Raw genomic sequence first — 22,084 nt, forward strand, 5'->3', positions numbered from 1 at the left:
TTTTGAGTAGATTTGGTTCTGAGAAGAACCGGTGGGTGACAACTTAACTTTTCGCTCAGTTTGCTCTGTGCTAATCTCCAAGGCAGTACTTAGGCAGCAACAGAGTCCAGCATTCTCCTGAAGATGATCAGAGCATACTGATCAAAACGTTAAGTTGTCAAGCACCTGTTCTTTTCAGAACCAACTCTTACATGAAAGAGATTTACAAATGGTGCTCCCCCTACCTCACCTTAATTGTAATACTTATCTTGTACAAGTTTTAATGTTTTGATTTTGAGTTTTGGGGGTTTTTATAATATTGTTCTCAACTGTAACTGTAGCTGTTAGTGAAGACGATCACAAAAACAAAAATTAAAAATTTTGCAGGAGCTTTTCCCTTTAGGTTTTTATAATTTTTATCATGAAATAAGCTTGTGTGTTTTAAATTTAAAAAAAGATGAAGCTAATAATTTCTTCAAAGCTGTTTGTAAAAATTTCCTTTTTTGATTATAAAGGTGGCGAGCTTGTTATAACATCATTTAAGAGTTACATCAAGCTTGCCACTTTTAGAATTCTGCACCCTCTCAAATGAAAATTCCTTTACCATTGTGAGTTTATTTCCTTGTTAATAACGGCATGTAATCTACCTTTGCAACTCTAGGGAACGAAGAGAAAGTGAAACCAGACCAGGCAAGGAGAGAATCTCACCATTGACCCACAGCTGGCCCAACGATTCCGAACACCGCCGCGATGAACGAGACTCAAACAGAACTGTCCAGAATCATGACAGAGGGCCATCACGGGACGGAGATCACCACCACAGGGATCATGAACCACGTCCAATCCCCGGAGAGCACGGCAGAAGTCGTGAGTTCTCATCCCGCTCCCCAATCAGGGACTCACACTACCGACCAGCCAATGACAATATGCATGCCAGTAAGTCGGAGAGTGCTTTCAATAATGTGCATGGGTTGTTACCCAGCAAAGAGGAGCGGAAAGAAGTAGCTCCACCAGAGAAGGAGCGACCTGTACATAACTCACATCCCTTGCATCCTGCAATGAGCATGGCACCTGGGATGTCTTTATTTGAACGGAGTCGTATGGCGGCAGCCGCTGCAGCCCAGCTAGGACCTCCAATGCACCCATTGGAGAGGCCGCCTGGCCCGGTTGGGATCCACTGGGATCATTTTGGAAGAGGCTTAGAGCAGACTCTTCAGTTGCAGCGAGAGCAAGGTATGATAAGACCTGACTTGAGGGAGTATGAAAGAGATCGCATAATGCGGTCAACTCTTCAACCCATGGGCCCACTCATGGACCATGAACGATTCCGCGATCGAGAGCCTCATGATTTCACACGTGATAATCCCTTAGGATTAGATCCACTCCGTAGACTGGAGCAAGAGCGTATACAGCACTACATGGAGGAACGAGATCGTATGCTTCGTGACGAAGCGGACCGTGCACGCTTACTTGGTGTAGACCCAGCTCTCTGCTTACAAGGAAGACCTATGGGTTTAATGCCACCGGTATCCACTGGACTCAGTTTGTTTCGGAATAGTATGATGTACCCAAACAATGTGCATAGGAACGGTTCCCCGTCTACCGCACCGCAACCCCCTCCTCTTATCCCATCTACGAGTATTGGGTTAAACCCTGCTGGTCCCAGGAGTCGGACTTCCTCCCCTAGCCTGGCTTTACCTCCCAGTGTGAGGAACTCTTCACCGGCCGAACCATCACAAAAAGACAAACATTCTGAGAAGGATTCTCATTCAAGATAGACATCAACTATCTTGGCTTTGGCTGTTGTCTTATTTAGGACTGAGACTTATTTGTTTTGAATGAGGTTATTTAAAATGCTGAAAGGAGGACTTTTTGGGGAAAGCCGTTTTGTTTTTTCCTTGGATACTGTGTGCTTTGACATGAAGATGTGGTTGTAGTGAATGTCAAATGACATGAGTTGTCTACAACAACACTGTCTGAAATACCTACTTAATAGCACTGGTAGCAGTTTGCAGCTACCCTCAACTTGATTGCAACCAGATTTTAAACCTTTAACAACATTGATGAACAATGGTCTGGCCTACATTCTGTAGAAGGTTCGATTCCTCAGGACAGTAACGAGTACACTTTAAAAAAGGGTTGTTTTTTCATTCAAAAGTTATTTAATTTATATGAACCTGTAAAACCTTTACCAAAAGTTGGTAAAACTTTTACAAAAGCTTAAAATACAAAGGAACTTCCATCGAATTCCATTTAAGACACAAAAGGTGGAAAAATTTTTATATTTTAATTCTGTACCTCTAGGCTTGTTCTTGTGATGAATTGCAAGTAATCATTGAAAGTTTATAAGAAAAATTAAATCATATTCAAGCAGATTCTATCTTGAAGTTGATTTCTTGTTATCCTTTAAAATGGATAATCAAAGATATGGACTTGAGAGATTTTAGCCAAGTAAACTTTGGAAACCTTATTAGCATATGATCATATGGCTGCATTTCATGGTTGTAGACATCTGGTGTCGCAATCTTCGTAGCAATCTTCGTTGCAAACGTTTGTTTCAAAGCACATTTTACTACTTGGTTTTATAATATTGGTCTAGACAGGTCTAACTAACAATAGCTCATATGCCAAAGGAGTCTTGGTGAAATCCCGGTCCAAGCAACACTGGTAACTATCATAGTGCGCCGATTTTGAAGCTACAGCTATGGCTACAGCTAGATTTCCATGACATCATGCCTTGAAGTATAGGACATCCTTAGCAACACCCTTAGCAACAGCCATAGCCGTAGCCGTAGCCGCCAATTCAGACACGGCCTTAGTAACATGGCGTCCATCTTGACAGCTTGAAGTATTTTTTATCTGAAGTCATTTTCCCAAAACGCATTGCAGTATTTTGTTTATATGGCGCTTGTTCATCAGCCTAGCTCAAGTTGAAAAAAACTTCAGCTTTTTTTATATTTACCATACATCTACTAGTTCAGTGGTGTAAATGGAATTCTGGAATTCTAACAATATTAATACATGCTCCTTTTATCATATTTTGCAACTTCACTTTGATGACAGAATAGACAAAAAAACATCACTTGAAATGGAAGTTAGTATCCAAGATAAAAAAAAGCCAGCTTGCTAATGAGCATTCAATATTCAATCCACTTTGCCGCTCACTGGGTCATCAAACAAGATTTCTTCCAGCAAACAGTTTTGACGACTTTGTTTTGCAAAAACAAACAAACAAAAAGGTTTTTATAAATACAGTTGAACATTAATTTTGTAATTTTTATGTGATATATATATGGAGAAGCTTAAACAACCTTTTTCAGCCTAATTTGTTGAGGTTTTTTTTCCTGAATAATTTGTAATAATTTTGGAACTACATGTATATGTAAAGGTTTATTCCATGTACATTTTTGAATCTGTAGATCATGTCCAGTATGGTCCCTCGCAAATGTCAAGATGTTTAAATGTTTTTTTTTTCCCTTTTAATTTTGCTCTTTGGGTTGCAGTTGGTCTTGCAGTCAAATTCTTGCCCACTTCCTCTGTGGATTTGGTTTGAAAGTTCAAGAAAAGTCAGAGTTTTATTTCTAACTGGGTTAATTATTTCCCGTAGGAAAAATAAATCATAATTATTTGTAGCTCCAATGGGAGTTTTTTTAATGCTAGGTGGCAACAGAGTTGAGTCTTTCTATGCTCACATTTTCAATAGCCATGGAATTACCTAGTAAGTCTGCTGCCACCAAGTGTCTGTAAAAGTATCCCATTCTGATCACCATTTGATATGAGGCTTAGATCTTGTCGATCTGCTATCAAACTTAAGTAGGTTTACAATTCCAAGCATCATTTATGACACGGCTTATTAGCAGGTAATCTGTGGTGCTCTGCGCTAAGCACTAATCTTTTGTAAAGTAGTGATATTGATCCAAATCACCTGATGTAATCAGAACAATCATTTTTTTTGTGCCATTTTTGGAGTCAATGTCCTTGCGTACTAATGTTGTGAGCATTTTCGCAGTACAGCATTTAAACGCTTACCATTGACTCCCAAAATGGCTAGAGTGGCAGAAATTAGGGCATGCGACGTATATCCTCCACAAACTGGGACGCATTTACGTTTGTGCGTATTGCGTATATAGGTTTATCTCTCAACTCATTGAACAAAGATGCTTGTGATGCAAATTGCGAATTGTTTGGCGATCGGGTTGGCATAGTGGTATCTTTCTTCACCTCGGGGATCCTGGTTCAAATCCTGTCGGAGCATGAGTTTTCCCTGGAATAATTCTCTGGGGTTTTTCCCCTCACATCTTAAATGGAAACTTCCTCTTTAATTCTCTCCATGGGGTTCTTGGCTATTGTGTCCAGTGTCTTTAATAATTGAAAATAAAATGAATAGTATAGGATAGTTTCTACCCAGTAATATAGCCACAACATTGTTTCTTGGATATGTCTGTAAAGTTGGTTCAGAGAATGGATTGGGGGGGGGGATCATAATATTTGTTTCTGTTGATGTCATCATGGGTTGCTTTCACATTTTGACGATTGCTGAATTTATACTTGAAATATTTTTAATTGAATAATGTTAGATGCTGAGCATAATAATGAATTCTATACAAATTCCCATTCCTATTATTTAATTGTTCCATGAAATGAATTAGTTATAAATTTACACAGGTTTATTACCACCCTTAATCACTGAGCTGAAATTTGTCATGCTGGCATTTTTTTAGTAAATGGGATGTCAACAATCATGTTATATCATAATAATTCTGCTGATTTCTTTTGATGATAATTTTAGTCTGAAGTCCTACTGATTATGAAATTCATATTAGAAACAAAAATTCTGTGAAATTTTCTTACAAATCACCAAAACACACTAGAAATTCTTACTAGAACAATTTGTTCTGTGAAATTCTGTATGTTTTTTTTGTAATTGTGTATTTTAACAATGAATTCAACTGTTGCAACAGTTATGTCAATTCTATAAAATATAAGATTGACACATGCAATTTAAATTAGTTATAAACCATTAAGCTCTGTTCAGATGATGATTTTCATTTGGGGTTATTCCTAAGTGGGCATTGATTCAAGTTGACAAGATGTTCTGAATGGTTCAACTTGAAGACAGGAGTTTGGATTGTGAGTTGTTTTGTTCTTGCATGAGAGGTATAGATACTTGTTCAGGTCAGAAACAAGACTCCTTTGCTATAGATGTGTTCATTGGTCAGGTTAAATCTGGCTACTTGTCTAGCCATAGCTGTAGCCACAACCATTATTTCAGACACAACCTTACATCAAGTCATGACTTGAATCAATGCTTATTCGTGGCCTTTTTGTTTTGAGATAAAAAAGCCAGGATCAAACGAAGATGGAGCGAAAATTAATGATTGCATTTTTATTAGGTGAGGCGCTTGGGGCTGCATACACTTCCATGAGTATTTGAAGTTTCTGTCCATAAAATACAGACTTGTACATTTAAAAATATTTATTTTATTTAATCAAACACAAGTACAACAATGACAAATGAAATTTAATAATAATGAAATGACTGTTACAGGAAAAAATGGTTAAACCAAAATTACGATTGGCTTTTTGAATCAAAGTCATGATTGGCTTTTGCAGTTATTCCTACTGAACACAAAATGGACATTGTATTTTTTACAACAAATTAAACGAAAAGGGGGAGGGTGCGTAGATGCAAGAGACACCTGAAAACAAAATGGTTGACTGCGGAGAAATTCCAAGTGAAACGTAAACAAGAGAGTGAAGACACTATAGTCTCGAAGGACTGCAGTTTAAGAAAAAGACTTCAATTTGATTGTGCAAAGTGTATTGATCTTTGCTTCCAGGAAGGTTGGTCGTCTTAAATCAGCAAAATATACATAGTACTGAGACATTCTGAGGGAAATTGATATTTGTCATTGAAATAAATGTGTTTGTATAACTTGCAAGGCACAGCCTTTTCTATTGCATACATTATAGATTTGTTTAAAGGAACGCTACAGAATTTGTTTTTGCTAACAAAACAGTTGCTGGCAGTGTAAGCACTTCATGTACTCCACCATACTGACAAACCTATAGAAGTTTGAGATCGATCAGCTTTCTTTGTCACAAGAAAATAGTGAAAAACCAATTACACTTTTTGCATGACATCGATTTAAAACAAAAATGAATAAAACGCTCACTGAGCAATAAGCTCCATAGAGGAAATTAGTTTTATTTATTTCTCACGAAAGATGTCATTTCAGACGGAAGTATTTCAAGGGATATTTTTACTATCATCCTTTGACCGTGTATGTTTTATTGTAACTTGTGATCTTTGACGAGTGTTTTCCTACCAATGCTGTAATGTTCCTTTAACCCAAATAAACATTTACAGTTAAGTTGTAAAAACAAAATGTGGTTTCCCTATGCTTTGTATAGCTAAAGGAACATATGTGTGAGCAATTTCATTTTTTTTTTATTTATCATAAAACTGCGTGTCACTGAAACATAACTCTACATTTCTGTTGAAAATTGAATATTTCTTGTGTGTCATAGAAATTATTTAAACTTTGCATTTTTTTTCTGTTTGTAAGTAATTTTTTACCAATTTCTCTAAACTAATATAATTTTCAAGCATTACCAGTGAATTGTACAGCTGTATGATATTTCCGTACGGAAAAGGTGTAAAGTATTTGCAGACTCAATTTGCATATTTAATGTGATTCTTTGGTTAACAGGTGATGTGGTTCAATTCAGCTGATAATGATGTATCTAGACTATGTGTTTGTATGACAATTAGACTTGATTAAGTCAGCTGTCAGTTTATGTCCCTGCCTTTCAACAATGTGTCTGTTTTTGAAGTTTTTCTGTCTGACAATATAAGCGAGAAAACGAAAATTTTGGCAAGTCTTAGTAAATAACTGAATACAAATGTAACACTTGGCTGACTATAATACTGTTCTTTGTTTATGGTTAGTAAAAGAATTATCTCTTTTGTAAAAAAAAAATAAGGAGATCTGCCTTCTTTTAGTGGCAGATTTTTGGTGTACAGTAGAAAGGACTTTCTTTTTTAGATAGATGACAAACAATTTATATGTTATTGTTGGAAGAGAAAACTGTGACACCCACTCAAAAAAATTCTTGTCAACTCAATTTATGAATTATTTTGTAGCTTTGGGTACCAGTCATATAGGTGCCAAGGATAATAAAATATTGAGAAAATTAAACTCAAAACAGTGTTGTTTGTGTTTGATATTTTTTGAATGTTTGTTAATTGCAGAAGGGCAGGGGAAGGGTTAGGGGTTAATACCATTAATATGACATTCATGAGATATTTTGTTGGGGTTTTAGCAAGGGGGTTTTAAGGTTAGGGTAAGGGATGAATAAGGCATAAGCCATGCGAAGGGTTGATTTTGATAGTGTTTTTGGTTAGGATTGATGTTGGTGTTTTGGGTTTGGTTAGAGGTTAAGGGATTAGTTATTGGTTAGGGTTTGGTGTTAATGGTTTGGGTTTGGTGAAGGATTAGGGTTTGGTTAATGGCCAGGGTTTGGGAATGATTAGGGTTTGAGTTATGGTTAAGATTGGAGCTTTGCTTGTCTACAAAACCCTAACACATTTCACACCAGCCTGAACCCTTTTCCAAGACAATTTTTTGTACACCAGCCAAAACCCTAACCCAAACCCTTACCCATAATCCATACCCCAACCCTAATCCTACTCAAAGACAATATCATTTTCACACCATCCCAAACACTAACTAGCCCATAACCCACACCACACCCATGGCAGTCCAAGTGTCTTCTTTTCATGCCCAGCTACTCTACATTTATTTTATGGATTCGTGCAATGCCAAATCAATGGTTGGATTGATGAATATTTTTCGTGATGAATTGTAGCACTTTTTTAGTAAGCAATATATTATCTACATAAGCCTTCATAACAACAACATGTTTACTTACAAATAAAAGTAAAAATTCATGTAGCGCCAAACTCATCGAAAACAATGCTCCATGACGCTTACAGAGTAACATTTAGAAACAAAATCCCTACACTATATTATATAAACACAAAGTCCATATCAGAAATACCAACAAGGTACAACAATAAGTTTTAAATCAGCAAAAAAAAGTACAAGCGAAAAATTGCAAGCAATGACAAGAAAAATATACAGTCCAACACAGTTCAAACAATTATAATAAGACAGTGATGTAGGCACAATCCCTATCTCATCTCTATTAAGTCCACTACAATACCACAGTCTTCAAGTTACTGCCTGGTGTTGTTTTGTTTGTTGCCAATGAAGTTAGCTACAAAAATGCAGTTACTATGGGGATATTCCAGAGTCAAGAGGAAAAGGTAAAGCACATCAACAAAATTAGATAAATCAAAATCACATTTTGATTTCCCCCATCCGCGTCGTCGTCCGATAACTTGTTAATTTGTTCAGTTTTCTCTATCAATGCTTAGTTGGTAGACGGCGGTATGCACGGATCATTAACAATCCAATTAACTTTACCGATGCTTGAAAAATGGACATCCCAAGTCATGTTCACAAATGGTACCCGGTAACTAAATGAACCATCCTCTGATGCAAGGGTTAATAGGCCAGCATCAAGAGTTACGACAACAGGTTTGCCCTTGACGGTCAAGTCAGTCGTCTGTTCACCGGTGTATTCCTTAGTGATTATGTCGTAGATCGAGAATTTTGCTATATGTACTGCAAAGAGAAAATTTGGTTGTCTAAAATAACAGTGGAAAACAATTAGAAATGCACAGAAAGCAAAAGAGACTTATGTTTTTATCTGTTGAATGTTTCAAACCCAACGCGAGGGCCTGAAACGCAGGAGGTAACAGATAAATGCCTTCATAAAAGTGTTTACTTTTATACCAATCAATATAAGCCAGACATGAATGCTAGCAACCCATGTCATATTTTGTTGTTGTTCACCAACAAGGTTTGCTTCATAAACATGATCATAGATAACTTGAGGATGGAAGTGAACTTAAATTAAAAAAACAAAACAACAACAACAAGTGTAGAATTATAAACTATGCGACACTCTCGTACCTTGTACCCACCTCTTCAACCAAGAAATTTCGGGGTTTTGTTTAAAGAACTTTTCAAAGCACATTCTGTCAAGTTTGGTGCTAAACAAATGAACTGTGCGGAGAAAGCACTGCTTTGTTGTTAATCAGAATATTTGTTTCGCTTTCCTAAAACTCACATAGAAGGACAGAGAAAACTTACTTTCAACTGACTACCAGTGAGGACCATTTATTTGTTCAAATGCCAAATTAACGTAGGCATCAGCATTGTCCCAGTCTGCTGTGAACTCTAGACGTATTGGCTCGCTTGTATCAAAAAGTATAAGTTGGTGCTAAACAAATGAACTGTGCGGAGAAAGCACTGCTTTGTTGTTAATCAGAATATTTGTTTCGCTTTCCTAAAACTCACATTGTTGGTCCCATGACAGTCTTTTCATATAACTAATATTAATGAATAAAACCAGGCCACCCACCTTTAAAATAATGTTATAAAATTAGAAGGACAGAGAAAACTTACTTTCAACTGAGTACCAGTGAGGACCATTTATTTGTTCAAATGCCAAATGAACGTAGGCATCATCATTGTCCCAGTCTGCTGTGAACTCTAGACGTATTGGCTCGCTTGCATTTGGCAGAACAGTAAATACATCAGAGGTACCGTTCTCTGTGGTAATGCTGGTCTGGCAAAGCACGTTAGTCACGGAGGATGTCGATGGCAAGGGCTTCTTATCTGTATTTGTTATAAATCATAGTTGGAAAATATTTTAATGCTGCATTCATGAGTCCGTGTGAGCCACTATTAGACAATGAATAATAACGTTGGTAACAAACCTTCATGATCAAAAGTAAAAAGAAAAAGTACATGTTGTTTGAAATCAACGACAGCCAGATCTTAAAGGAACACGTTGCCTTGGATAGGAAGAGTTGGTCTTTGAAAAGTGTTTGAAACCGTTTGTTATGAAATGCATATGATTAGAAAGATATTTTAAAAGTAGAATATAATGATCCACACAAGTTTCACTCGAAATTGCGTGGTTTTCCTTCTCCATCATCGACTAACACGGTCGGCCATTTATGGCCGACCGTGTTAGTTCGTAAAGTAAAAACCAAGCAATTTCGAGGCATATTTGTGTAGATCATTGTATTCTACTTTTAAATGATATTTCTAACCATATGCATTTCATAACAAACGGTTACAAACGCTTTTTAAAGACCAACTCGACCGATCCAAGGCAACGTGTTCCTTTAATTCCTGTCGAAGCATCCAAAGAACATTCTGACTAAATTTGACGGTAACTGAACCCCAAAACGTGAACGTACCGGCTTCATGGATTAATGGTCGGTTAACCCCGTGTAACCATGTAACCGTGTAACCATGTAAGCTTGCAACCATGTAAACCGTGTATCCGTGTAACCGTACAACCGTGTAACCATGTAACCGTGTAACCGTGTAACCGTACAACCGTGTAACCATGTAACCGTGTAACCGTGTAACCGTACAACCGTGTAACCATGTAACCGTGTAACCGTACAGCCGTGTCACCTTGTAACCTTGTTACCGGCATAGGCGTTTAACTGTGTGACCGGCACACAGTGTAACCTTGTATAACCGTGTAACCGTGTAACCGTACAACCGTGTTACCATGTAACCGTAAAACCGTGTAACCTTGCAACCATGTAACCGTGTATCTAGATAATCATGCTCCTGAAGTTCTAAAAACTGTAATACTACGCCCTCATGCTCCATGGTATAGCGATACTTTACGTGCAGCCAAGCAAGTGAAACGTCGTCGTGAGCGAAAGTGGATAAAAACTGGCCTTGCTGTACATCATGAGTTGTATAAAGAACAGTGTATTATATACAGAGACATTGTAAACAATCGTAAATCTAATTATCATCACCATCAAATATCCGAGTGCAACCAACGAAGTCTGTTCCGTGTTATTGACAAGCTTTCTTCTCCGAAGTGTTTGAAAAAGCTTCCAAGCTTTGATAATCCTGTTGATCTTGCAAACAATTTCGCTAGTTTCTGTAAGAAACTGTATGGCAGATTTGATAATAATCATCCTTCACCCATCTCCGTTGACATTCATGATCATTGTACTTCGTCATTCGCCACTTTTCGTGTAGTCACATTCTGATAAAGTGATGAAGATGATCAAATCTTGTTCGATTACCTCCTGCAAGCTGGACCCTCTGCCATAATCTGTTTTTAAGGAGTGTTATTCTGAATTGCTGCCAGTCTTCACAGAGATTATTAATAGATCTTTGTCTTTTGGTCATTTCCCTGATCATCTTAAGGAGGCTTGCATCCTGCCACTTCTGAAAAAGCAACATTTGGACCCAGAGTGTTTGTCAAATTATCGTCCTATCTCTAACTTGAGATTCATCTCCAAATTGATTGAGCGTGCTGTTGTTAGGCAACTTCATGACTATCTCCATGAAAATAACCTCCATGCTAAAATGCAGTCTGCTTATCGTCCTTTCCACAGTACTGAGACTGCTCTTGTTTGTGTGCAGGACGAAATCTTACGTGCACTGGACAACCATAAGGAAGCAATCCTCGTGCTGTTAGATTTTTCAGCTGCATTTGACACTATCAACCATGAGCATCTCATCCAACGTTTATCTTCACGCTATGGAATTACTGGAACTGCCCTTAACTGGTTCTCTACTTATCTGAACAACAGAACCCAGCATGTTCTCATCAACAATGTTAAATCAGATCGCCATCATCTCTGGTGTGGTGTTCCACAAGGCTCTGTAGCTGGGCCACTTGAATTTATATTGTTCAGTGCACCCTTGCAAGACCTCATTGCTGCCCATGGTATTTCTAGTGTTACTGAAATTAACTCAACTACATAGGAAGAACTCAACCAAACATAATTAATTATTTTTGCTTTAAAAATATTGGCATTTATCACAGTAAGTTAATTTGGTTAAGATGAGCTGTTACCTTTGGTATGGAACGATTCGTCAAAGTAGAGACAGCCACTAGATTTCTGCAGTGAGGTCTCGTTTTCAGAATACACAGCGGAGTTAAGCTGACAGAGCTCGTCGTCCATGCAGAAGTTAAAGGACTTACATGCATCTTCAAGCAGACAGAATGTGGCACATAATACATATGTACGACATGAAATGTTGCGAAAGGTTGCTCCTTTAAGCACATGATCTCGCATTGGACCAGGGTAGAATTGATGAGCGGCTCCGGAACGTAGGAGTTGCCCACGAGATATTGGTGGGCATGTGGTACTTATATAATAACATGTAGTAGTTATCACAATGACTGTCGCCCATGCAGTGAAAAATATCATTGAGCTGGCCATCCTTCGTGAAATATCAGATGAAACTTTCCTTCAGTGTTTGGGACCTGAGAAGAAGAGTAAACAAATTGAATTGAATTGAATGGTTTATTCGTCAAGTATATAAAAAATACATGAAATTTACCATCCTATTGTACAGCAACATATAAAATATTAAAATGTAAAATTGCACAAGTTATACCACAATACTACATAAAACAATAACCTTAATGTGAGAAAAATCATTAAAGTTTATTTAAAAAACAAACAAACAAACAAACAAACAAACAAACAAACAAACAAACAAACAAACAGTCAAACGTTAAAGCATGATGATTGAGTAGTGGACCCCCTCCCCAATTTAAAAGAGGCCAAATTGCACAGGAGATGCCAGAACATCAAATAAAACAATAATAAACAATTAAGACAGTACATAGGGCTGGATGCATTTTAGTTATCTAATAAAATCACTGTTAAAATTATGGATAGCAAAAATGAGTTCTTGAACCTGTTAGTCTTAAGGCTTAGTTGACGGATCCTACCAGATTTGTTGTGAACAATCAGTGGGTAAAGGGGATGTGTGTTGTCAGACAAAATACAGTGGAACTTACTCATAAGTCTATTCTTAACTAATTCCTGAAGACCGTCATTATCTGAACCAATAATTCTACTGGCTTGTTTGGTAATGCGAACTAGTTTTTGCCTATTAAAAACTGGAAGTGAATTAAACCAAGTGATTGCACTAAAAGTCAACAAGGATAAAATAGTACTCTGATAAAATAGATTAAGAATCCAGGTGTTAACATTAAAATACTTCAGCTTCCTGACAAAGTACAACCGTTGATTAGCCTTCTTATAGATTTTCGTGGTATTAGAGTTCCAGTTCAGCTGATCATCAATTACAGTTCCCAGATACTTGTATTCCTTTACCACTTCAACAGACATGTCATTAATTTTAACAGGTTGTACAGGTTGAATGTTTTTTTGAAGGTTAAAAACCATTGTTTTATTTACGTTAAGAACAAAGTTATGTCTTTCACACCAATCAACAAACTGATTAAATCCTGTCCTATACTCTGATTCATCATTGCCAGAAATTAATCCAGTCAAGGCTGTGTCATCTGCATAATTATTTAATCACAATACAAGAACTACTTTGGACATTAAAGTCACTTGTGAACAATGAAAACAAAAGAGGTGATAACACACCCCTGTGGAACTCCAGTGCTTAAGTGTGCGACATCAGAGCTAACGCGTGAAAATCTGACCTTCTGTGGTCGCTGCAGTAAAAAATCATTAATCCAGATGGCAAGGTGTGGGTTAACTTTCAAATGCTGTAATAATACAAAAGAGACTGTGGCCTTATTGTCTTAAAGGCAGAGGAAAAGTCAATAAATAATGTACGTACATAGCTTTTACAATTGTCAATGTGCCCGTAAATATTATGCAATAATGTCATAATGGACCCTTCCATGAAATATGCTAATCACATTCACGCATGCGTACAGACCCTGTTGGTTGGCAAACGCCATAGAGTTGTGCACTAAGCAGACGCGCAATCGCGTCTGCGTCACGCACCCATTAGCCGTGTACAAAACAGCGCGATGTTCCCTCATTTTGCCAACCAAAACGTCAGTGCGCACGCGCTATGTGCAATTTACATAAATGTCATGGGAAGGGTCTATTGCATCATCCACACCACGATGCGCACGATAGGCAAACTGCAAAGGATCCGCTGCATTTCTTGTTTCGTTGAGCAGAATATACCTCTGATGACCCGTTCAAAGCATTTCATCACAATAGGTGTGATGAGGGCAACCGGTCTATAATCATTGAGAACAGCTGGCTTCGTTATCTTGGGAATTGGAATGACTGTTGAGGATTTCCATAGACTGGGGATTGTTAGTGTCTAAAGACCATTGGAATAATCGTTGAAAGACTCATGCAAGCTCTTTGTGACACGCTTTTAAAATCTTACCGCGGATCCCATCTGGTCCTGCAGATTTGTTCGTCCTAATCGATTTGAGGGACTTTTCAATTTGACCGGTAGTAAGGACGACTCTCTCTGATACATTTCCCTGTGAGCCCAACTCCATGCACAGCTTGGTGTGGTTTTCATCTCCATTTGTACTGTTATTGCGATCAAACCGGCCATGAAATTGGTTGAGGTCGTTCACAAATAAATTCAGATCACCTTGTGGTATCTCCGATTTATTGCGGACGCCAAATCCTGTGATGACTTTCAATCCCTCCCAAGCACTCTTGTGGTCGCCGTTTCCGAATTTATGTTCGATTTTCCGGGCATAATTTTTCTTGCATTGTTTGACGAGATGGTTGATTTCTTTTTGTTGTTTGCGTTTGTCTTGAAGATTGTTATTTATGTGCGCCAAATGTTTCCTGTTGATAAGTTCTTTTATTACTTTTGTCATCCATTGTTTGTTGTTTGGAAAAGTCTTGATAACTTTTTCTGGTACAATACAGTCCTCACAAAACTTGATGTACTCGGTGATTACATCAGTAGATTCTTCAATTGAGTTGGAAGAAAACAAAACATCCCAGTCTGTACAATCAAAACAGCTGTGTAGAGTTTCCGTGTTGTCTTGATTAAAGCTCCTGATCTTTTTTATATAGCAGGTTTATTTTGCTTCAGTTTTTGTATATATTTTGGGAGAAGATATATCATGTCATGATCCGACTTTCCGAGCGGTGCTCTACTGTATGGTTTATAAGCATCGGGTATGTTCCCATAACATTTGTCTAGGGTACCATGTCCCCTAGTAGGAATATTGACATACTGGTGGTAGTGAGGCATCACATCCTTTAAATCACCCATAATGAGTTTGACAGCATCGTGGGATTTCTTTTCCAGTTATTGAACATGTTGAGCAAGGATAGAAGATGCAGTAGCACTGTCTGCTTTTGGCTGGATATATACAACGGTGACAAATATCTGGGGAAACTCTCTCGGAAGGTAGAGTGGTCTTAGTCCGACAGTAATATACTCAACATCGGGTGAACAATGGCTTTGTTTGACACAAATGTTGTTGCACCATCTTTGATTAATGTAAATACATACACCTCCGCCCGAAAAAGACTGGGCATTGGCCGATAAGAATAAGAAAAACTTTCGTAAAGAACAATTGCGTGGCATGTGGGAAAAAGTAACGTCATGTTGTTTGAAAATGATGATTTAACGTGATTGTTTTCTCAGCTGCATAACGTGTTTTTGCAGTTTGATTAATTAACGGCACTGAAAACTGAGTTGGTGAAAAACCGCATTTTGAAATCAAATTTCCAACAGTTAGTTGTTTTAAATACATATTATTATAATTGATATTAGATATATACGATTATATAATATGAATGTGTATTTGAATTTTATATTTGAAATGAATTTGAGTCGAATTGATCAAAACAATCGAATAGTTCAAAAAACCAAATGGCTGGGGAGATTTGACTTTAAGGAATAAAAAACAGACAAGTGTATGGAATGTCTTACCTTGCTGACTCTGCTCCAATGGGTAGATCAAGAATTCCTTGGAGTTCAACACAACACGATTTGAAACTAGGAAGAAACTATAAATAAAAAGTAAACTTGCGGGTACAAACCATGTGTAAATCTGTTTAGTATGAGTGTTGGCTCTGAGAAGAGCCGGTTTGGTCTCGACGTTTCGAAGAGTATACTCTGCTCAAATTACGCATTGTTGTACCCGATAGTTTCTTCCTATTTCTCCACACCATGCAAAGCTTCAAACAATACTGGATTTGAAACTAGTTTAGATCGTGTAAGCAATTTCAGATAAGTATTGCAGAGAAAGCTACATCGCATCTGCCATTCATGAACGTTACGGTTAGAACTGAGAAATAGGGTTTGCGTAAAGCACGTTTGCATCTGAAACCATAGCAACAGTTTTTGGTTTTAAAACCTTAATTGGTTTGTTATTGAGTTTAAATGGAGAAGAGCAGCTGTGACGTGTTGTTTGGGATTAAAGGGAAGATATTTCTTTACTCAACAATACATTGACACATAGGCCTAAGTAACACCGCAGCTATTGAGAATTTACGACATTTTAAGAAGTTTACTCTGCTTTAAGTAACGTGGTCTTAAAAGAAACGGTGTTGCAAAAAACACTATTCTGAAAATATTTCAGGCATAAAGGCTTCTCAGTTTGTGCATTCCATTTACGAATTATACTTCCTGCAAGGGCATAACTGCTCAAGGTATTCGGCAACAAAACTACGATCTTTTGAAATGAAATTACTGTCAAAATTTACTGCCTATCTCACTACTATTATGGTTAAACCAATCGAACGGTTAAAAAAACTAAATGTATACATTACCTTTAAGCTGTGACTTTAATGCAAGGCACTTTTAATTTTGAATTATTATGGAGCACACCAACGTTTTGATAATTAGTAACGCATCACTACAAGCAAATAGTGGTAAATGTATAGGTCAGCGCGCCTCGATTGACAGAATTTGTATACAGCTCAAAAGACAAAAATATAAATCTTACATTTTATTGTTTTGAAATATTTGTGATATTTGGAGGGGGTACATCTCAAAATTTGTTCAGCTATATTTTTTACGTAGTAAATCTTGAATTTATGTATAAAATTATGATATAAAATGTTAGAAAATTAATTCCTACGACGGGTGTATCTTGTCTTAACAATCAATGTGTGTGTGTTTGAATAAGGCAGAGGTAAGCTGTTTTATATAATGGATACTGAGTAGAAGGACAGAAAAACGCACATTTAGTGAGCAAAGAAGCTGTAAATGTAATGGTTTTCACCAGTCTGCTTACCCCGCAGCCCCGGTTTCCCAGGGAATTCAAATTAGAAATTAACATGGGCTGGATCAAGGAGAAGCATTCAAAAGAGGGCGCTATCGGAAGATGTCTGTACACAGATCGCCATATAGGGGGGGGGGGCATAAACTCCTGCCACACTGTGTCATAGGGAAATCTGTCACCCGGATATTATGTCGCCAATTATTGGCTGGAGGAGGAGAATTCAAAAAAGGGCGCTACCAGAACTGTGTACACAGTTCGCCATAATGCGGGGAACAGAATCTTCATGCTCGAGCATCGAGCTGTATCGCGAAGCATGACTTTTCGAATGGAATCGATGTCTGAGCTGGGACCAAACTATTTTCTACTATAAATAGTAGGCTACCCGACACTCTGCTCCCAGAAGAAAGCTGATTGAAACGTCCAGACGTATCATGTCACCTCTCTAGTTCGCCTTAGGACCACGCCTACCCCTTCTTTAGAAGTCCGACATCAGCCCACCCAAACTTTCAACGATCACTTACATTTCGGTGTCACTTTATTGCTACAAACAATGAATAACATGTGTCACACATTTTGATTGCCTCTCTGAAATTAAAAAGATGAGCATAGAACTATCTTGAAGGAATTTTGGCGGTAAAATACATAAATATCCAAACTGTGTTTACACAACAGACGGCTGGAATGACGTACCAGAGTCACGGGAAGAGACGATACCAGCTGGCCATATAAACTATCACAGATACTCCAACAAAGGCTATGAGGTTACTGGCAATTGATGTGACATTATCTATTATGCTTTATAAGATTTGGATACTTTTTGTAACACAAACCACAACATCCACAGATTTACATTAAACTCATAAAGGGTTTAAAGATAATTATAGTAGAAAACTTACCTTAAAATAAAACTAGCTGAGGTGCTGTAATTTTTAAGAAATGAATAAAACAATGTCACGGAAATAGGTTTTAAATGTTAAAATAACTTTCGTGACTTGTTTTTAATACAAATTTCTCTAAAACTACAGCACCTCAGCAACTAATATTTTAAGGGAAGCTTTCTACCATCATTATCTTTAAACCATGTGAGATTATTGTAATCTGTATACATTGTGTTTTGGGTACTTCAAAAAGTATCCATACCTTTTAATGTTTTCGAGCATTAAACCAATGTTCTTTGTTTTGGGAAACATAATACGCTCAACACCATAACGGTCACATTTTCAGGGTTTTTTTCAGGTTGTGTAGATGATTTATATGAAAACTAAAGAAAGATTGAGTGGACTACAGATTGGGCAGGCTTATCCATTTGTTTTGGATGTATACGCATGCTCATCTGGTGGAAATGATGTCATGTTTTGTCTCTTGCCAGGCTGCTACTGGCGTCACAAAGTCCATCGTAGTTCCTTCAAGTCTTGTACATTTTCAAACCCTTTTTAGGGTGCCAAATAAAGACTCGCACGTACATTGTTTTAACGCATGAAAGAAACAAACTCGCGCTCTTTAACAGGTCCCAAAGTCAAAAAGCGCGAGACTTAAACAAGTCGCAGGCTAAATGGACGGACTTTAGCAAATATCAAACCTGAGGACTTCACATAATTCAATCACCTTGTTGTTAAAAATTCGCTCATAATATTTTTTAATTTTATTTTTAATTTTTACATACAAGCAAAGCTTGTTTTCAAGTGCTTATAAAAAAATAAAAATAATAACCATAGTTTCAGGAAGTGGAATTTGGACATCTCCTCGGGCTTGATCCTCCCATCATCCCCGAAGTCAGAGAGAGAAGTGTACACAGGTCAAGTGCTTGGTTCGTAACGGATACTTGTAAAACGTTTTTGTGTATGTCGAATTACTCACGTGCTCTTGTTAATTAATAATCTAAGCTCGAGCAGTGTTTCCTCTAATCAATATGGGTTGTCAAAGGTCCGCTGTAGGCCTTGACAAACAGTCAAAAGAGATACTAATTAAGAAAAACTAATTTTCCACATAAAGAAAAACTTATTATTTCAGCAAATTAACCCGTGAGCGGGATGAAAGTCAAGTATAATATTATAGGATTGCAAGTTTATTTCAAAGGCATTATTAATAATCGCTTACACTGATATGCCCTTATCAATAACTTACAATTAATCGATATGAGGCTTGCTGCCATCGGGAAATTTATTGGAATTTAATATTGGGCCAAAGATGATCATGGTTTTGGTCCCTTCCATTCGTCCATTGACCCTGCACCGTGTTGATCACTTAAGTCGCATTGAGATCGGGCATGATGGGTAGGGTGGGTCTTAGAAGCTCCGTCATAACTGGATAATACATTGGAAATTCGACAACCATATCAAACATGCTATTCCATATATATTTCAGTTCCCTGTCAACATTTATGTGCACTATATGAACATACTGTGTGGGTCTGGTCCTTTAGTCTTATATGAACATACTGTGTGGGTCTGGTCCTTTAGTCTTATGAACATACTGTGTGGGTCTGGTCCTTAAGTCTTATGAACATACTGTGTGGGTCTGGTCCTTTAGTCTTATGAACATACTGTGTGGGTCTGGTCCTTTAGTCTTATACAATTATTTGTATCAACAACAGTTTTTAGTGTAGGCTACTTTCTTCAGTCGTCGTCACCTAAGAACATTCCTCCATGAGCCCGATCAGTATTCCGTCAACCATTGATAAACTTAAGTACATCATATAAATTCTTTATCTTATTCTCGACATCACATAATGTCTACCATCATAAAACAGCAATGAAGATAATTTAGGAGGGGGTTACTTTTGCCAGAATCTATTTATGTTTCGTCCAAGCAGGACTTGGTATTATTTAAAATGATCTAATTAAAACTTTAATGATGTTATTGCATCGTGGACAAAGAACTTTTTTTTATTTATATATTACAAAAAAATTAAAATCCAATACTATTATGCGATACATCCACTGCTTAAAGGCAAATTATAATTTGGTGTTTTGAACCGTTTGATTTATATAATTCTATAAAAGATTTAATATCATAAAACTATCGTAGCGGCATACGTTATCGACCCTCATATGTTTTCGGTCCCCAACTTTGATTCCCGTTTTTCGCGAAAATGCGCAAGCTGCACCGGTGACAGAAGCTATGCAGTTTACTCACAGTCTGTATTTTCATCAGGCTTAATCATGCTGAGAAAAAAGTTTCCTGTCGTTGGTTATGCTCAAACATTTATAAAATGATTGATTTTTGGTACTAATCACTAGTGCATTATTATGCCAACATTCAAATGAATCAAAGAAACATCATCCAACCTCAAAAGTACAAAACAAAATTACTATCTGCTAGATTGAGTTTCATTCTGCTTTAGTCACTAGATGGATCACGTGAGGTGGTTACTATTTGGGATTCTATGGTGTGCAAATGTGGGGAAAATATTAACATATTTTAAGTGAAAATGACAACAATTTTTTTTTGGATTTACTCATGCATACTGTAATAAATTCTGATAAGCGTAATAAATATTAAGTCAACATTCAAGAGAAAATATCATAGATTGGTTTCGTATCTCCTGAAACCAAAAATTACTGGTCTAAAATGGGGGGAAACGGATTGTTATGAAGTGTGAGTGCATCAAGGGGGGCTGGGGTGTTTTACTTTCATGCCTTATGATATCTCTGGATTATAATAAAGTAGCCATAATGCCTTAGGACAAAAATGTAATTAAATTTGTTAAGTAGTAATTGAATAATGTTTTGGATTTATTTTGCACGCCATACTAGCTTCTGAATATTCAATAAAATACCAACCAATGAAAGGTGTGAAAACATATGACGTTGCTCCAATGTCGTGCATGCATAAGCACTGTTAATGGCGGACTTTCTCTCATAACGTAAAACCAAAACTTTAAAAATTTCAACACACCATGAAGTGAAAGTGTTATTGTTAAAAAATTGGATAGATGATTTGAATTTTTTTTTTTTTTTTTTGATTGTGAACAATAAATTGTCCTGTTATCCTACTGAAAACACATGACACCAGGATATAACATGCCACATATTTTTTTGCCGAAAGCCTGGATCGGTTTAATGTGCACGACGCGCAGGAAGAATAGTCCGTCATTGGAAAACACAATATGAGAAGTGTTATACCATACTCAAATTTTGAGGCATAAACATCGAGATCTTTTTATGACCACATTACTCCGAAAGGATATGTTTTGCAAAATGCTTAATACTACGAAATTTGTTGTAGGATTCTAAATCAAAAGTCTGTATTGCCATGCATTTTAAAGGCAGTGGACACTATTGGTAATTACTCAAAATAATTATCAGCATAAAACCTCACTTGGTAACGAGTAATTGGGAGAGGTTGATAGTATAAAACATTGTGAAAAACGGCTCCCTCTGAAGTGATGTAGTTTTCGAGAAAGAAGTAATTTTCCACGAATTTGATTTCGAGACCTCAAGTTTAGCAGTTGAGAATAACTCAATTCATCAAACACAATTACGTCTCACCACAATGCACTTAGTATGCCCTATTGGGGGGGGGGATTGTGTCAAATCATAGTCAATAAATTACCAATGAAGCATCAAACCACTGTAATGATATGGTTTAGATCGTCCATTAACAGATATTCAGCTCAGTGGCAACACTTCAAAATGGAGAGCTTTATCAAATCTCACTGGGCATGTCCACGCAATCAAACCGATGACTTGGAGACCGGGGTTTTAAGAAAAGGGATCCGGGGAAAAGTCACACCGAGGACTTCGTCGATTCGATTTCGTGTACAAAACCAATGGGGACGTCTTAAAAATAATGGGTGAACAAAGAGAAGTCTTCACAAGTGTGTGTTCCAGTCGGAGTAAACATGCAGCCGATTTCACGAAACGCTAGGATCATTCGTAACTCGAGTTAGGACGAGTAACTCGTCGTAACTTAGGATTTTTTGCCGATTTGACCCCAAAATTTTGAATTTAAATTCAATAGGTATTTTGATGGGGGTAGAGAA

The 22,084-nt window shown here is 37.2% G+C and overlaps 1 protein-coding gene across 4 annotated transcripts in view; it reads left to right on the plus strand.

The window, feature by feature from the left end:
* The window catches only part of LOC117290982 (autism susceptibility gene 2 protein-like), a 58,295-nt gene extending 54,260 nt beyond the window's left edge, over positions 1 to 4,035 (plus strand). For all 4 annotated transcript variants that reach the window (XM_033772575.1, XM_033772576.1, XM_033772577.1 and 1 more), the window contains one exon: positions 641 to 4,035. In XM_033772575.1, the coding sequence (XP_033628466.1) occupies positions 641 to 1,757 (1,117 nt within the window). In that variant the 3' untranslated portion in view covers positions 1,758 to 4,035. The remainder of the gene's footprint in view (positions 1 to 640) is intronic.
* The last annotated feature ends 18,049 nt before the right edge of the window (positions 4,036 to 22,084 follow it).

The sequence above is a fragment of the Asterias rubens genome, chromosome 5 (assembly GCF_902459465.1).
Source record: "Asterias rubens chromosome 5, eAstRub1.3, whole genome shotgun sequence".
NCBI lineage: Eukaryota > Metazoa > Echinodermata > Asteroidea > Forcipulatida > Asteriidae > Asterias > Asterias rubens.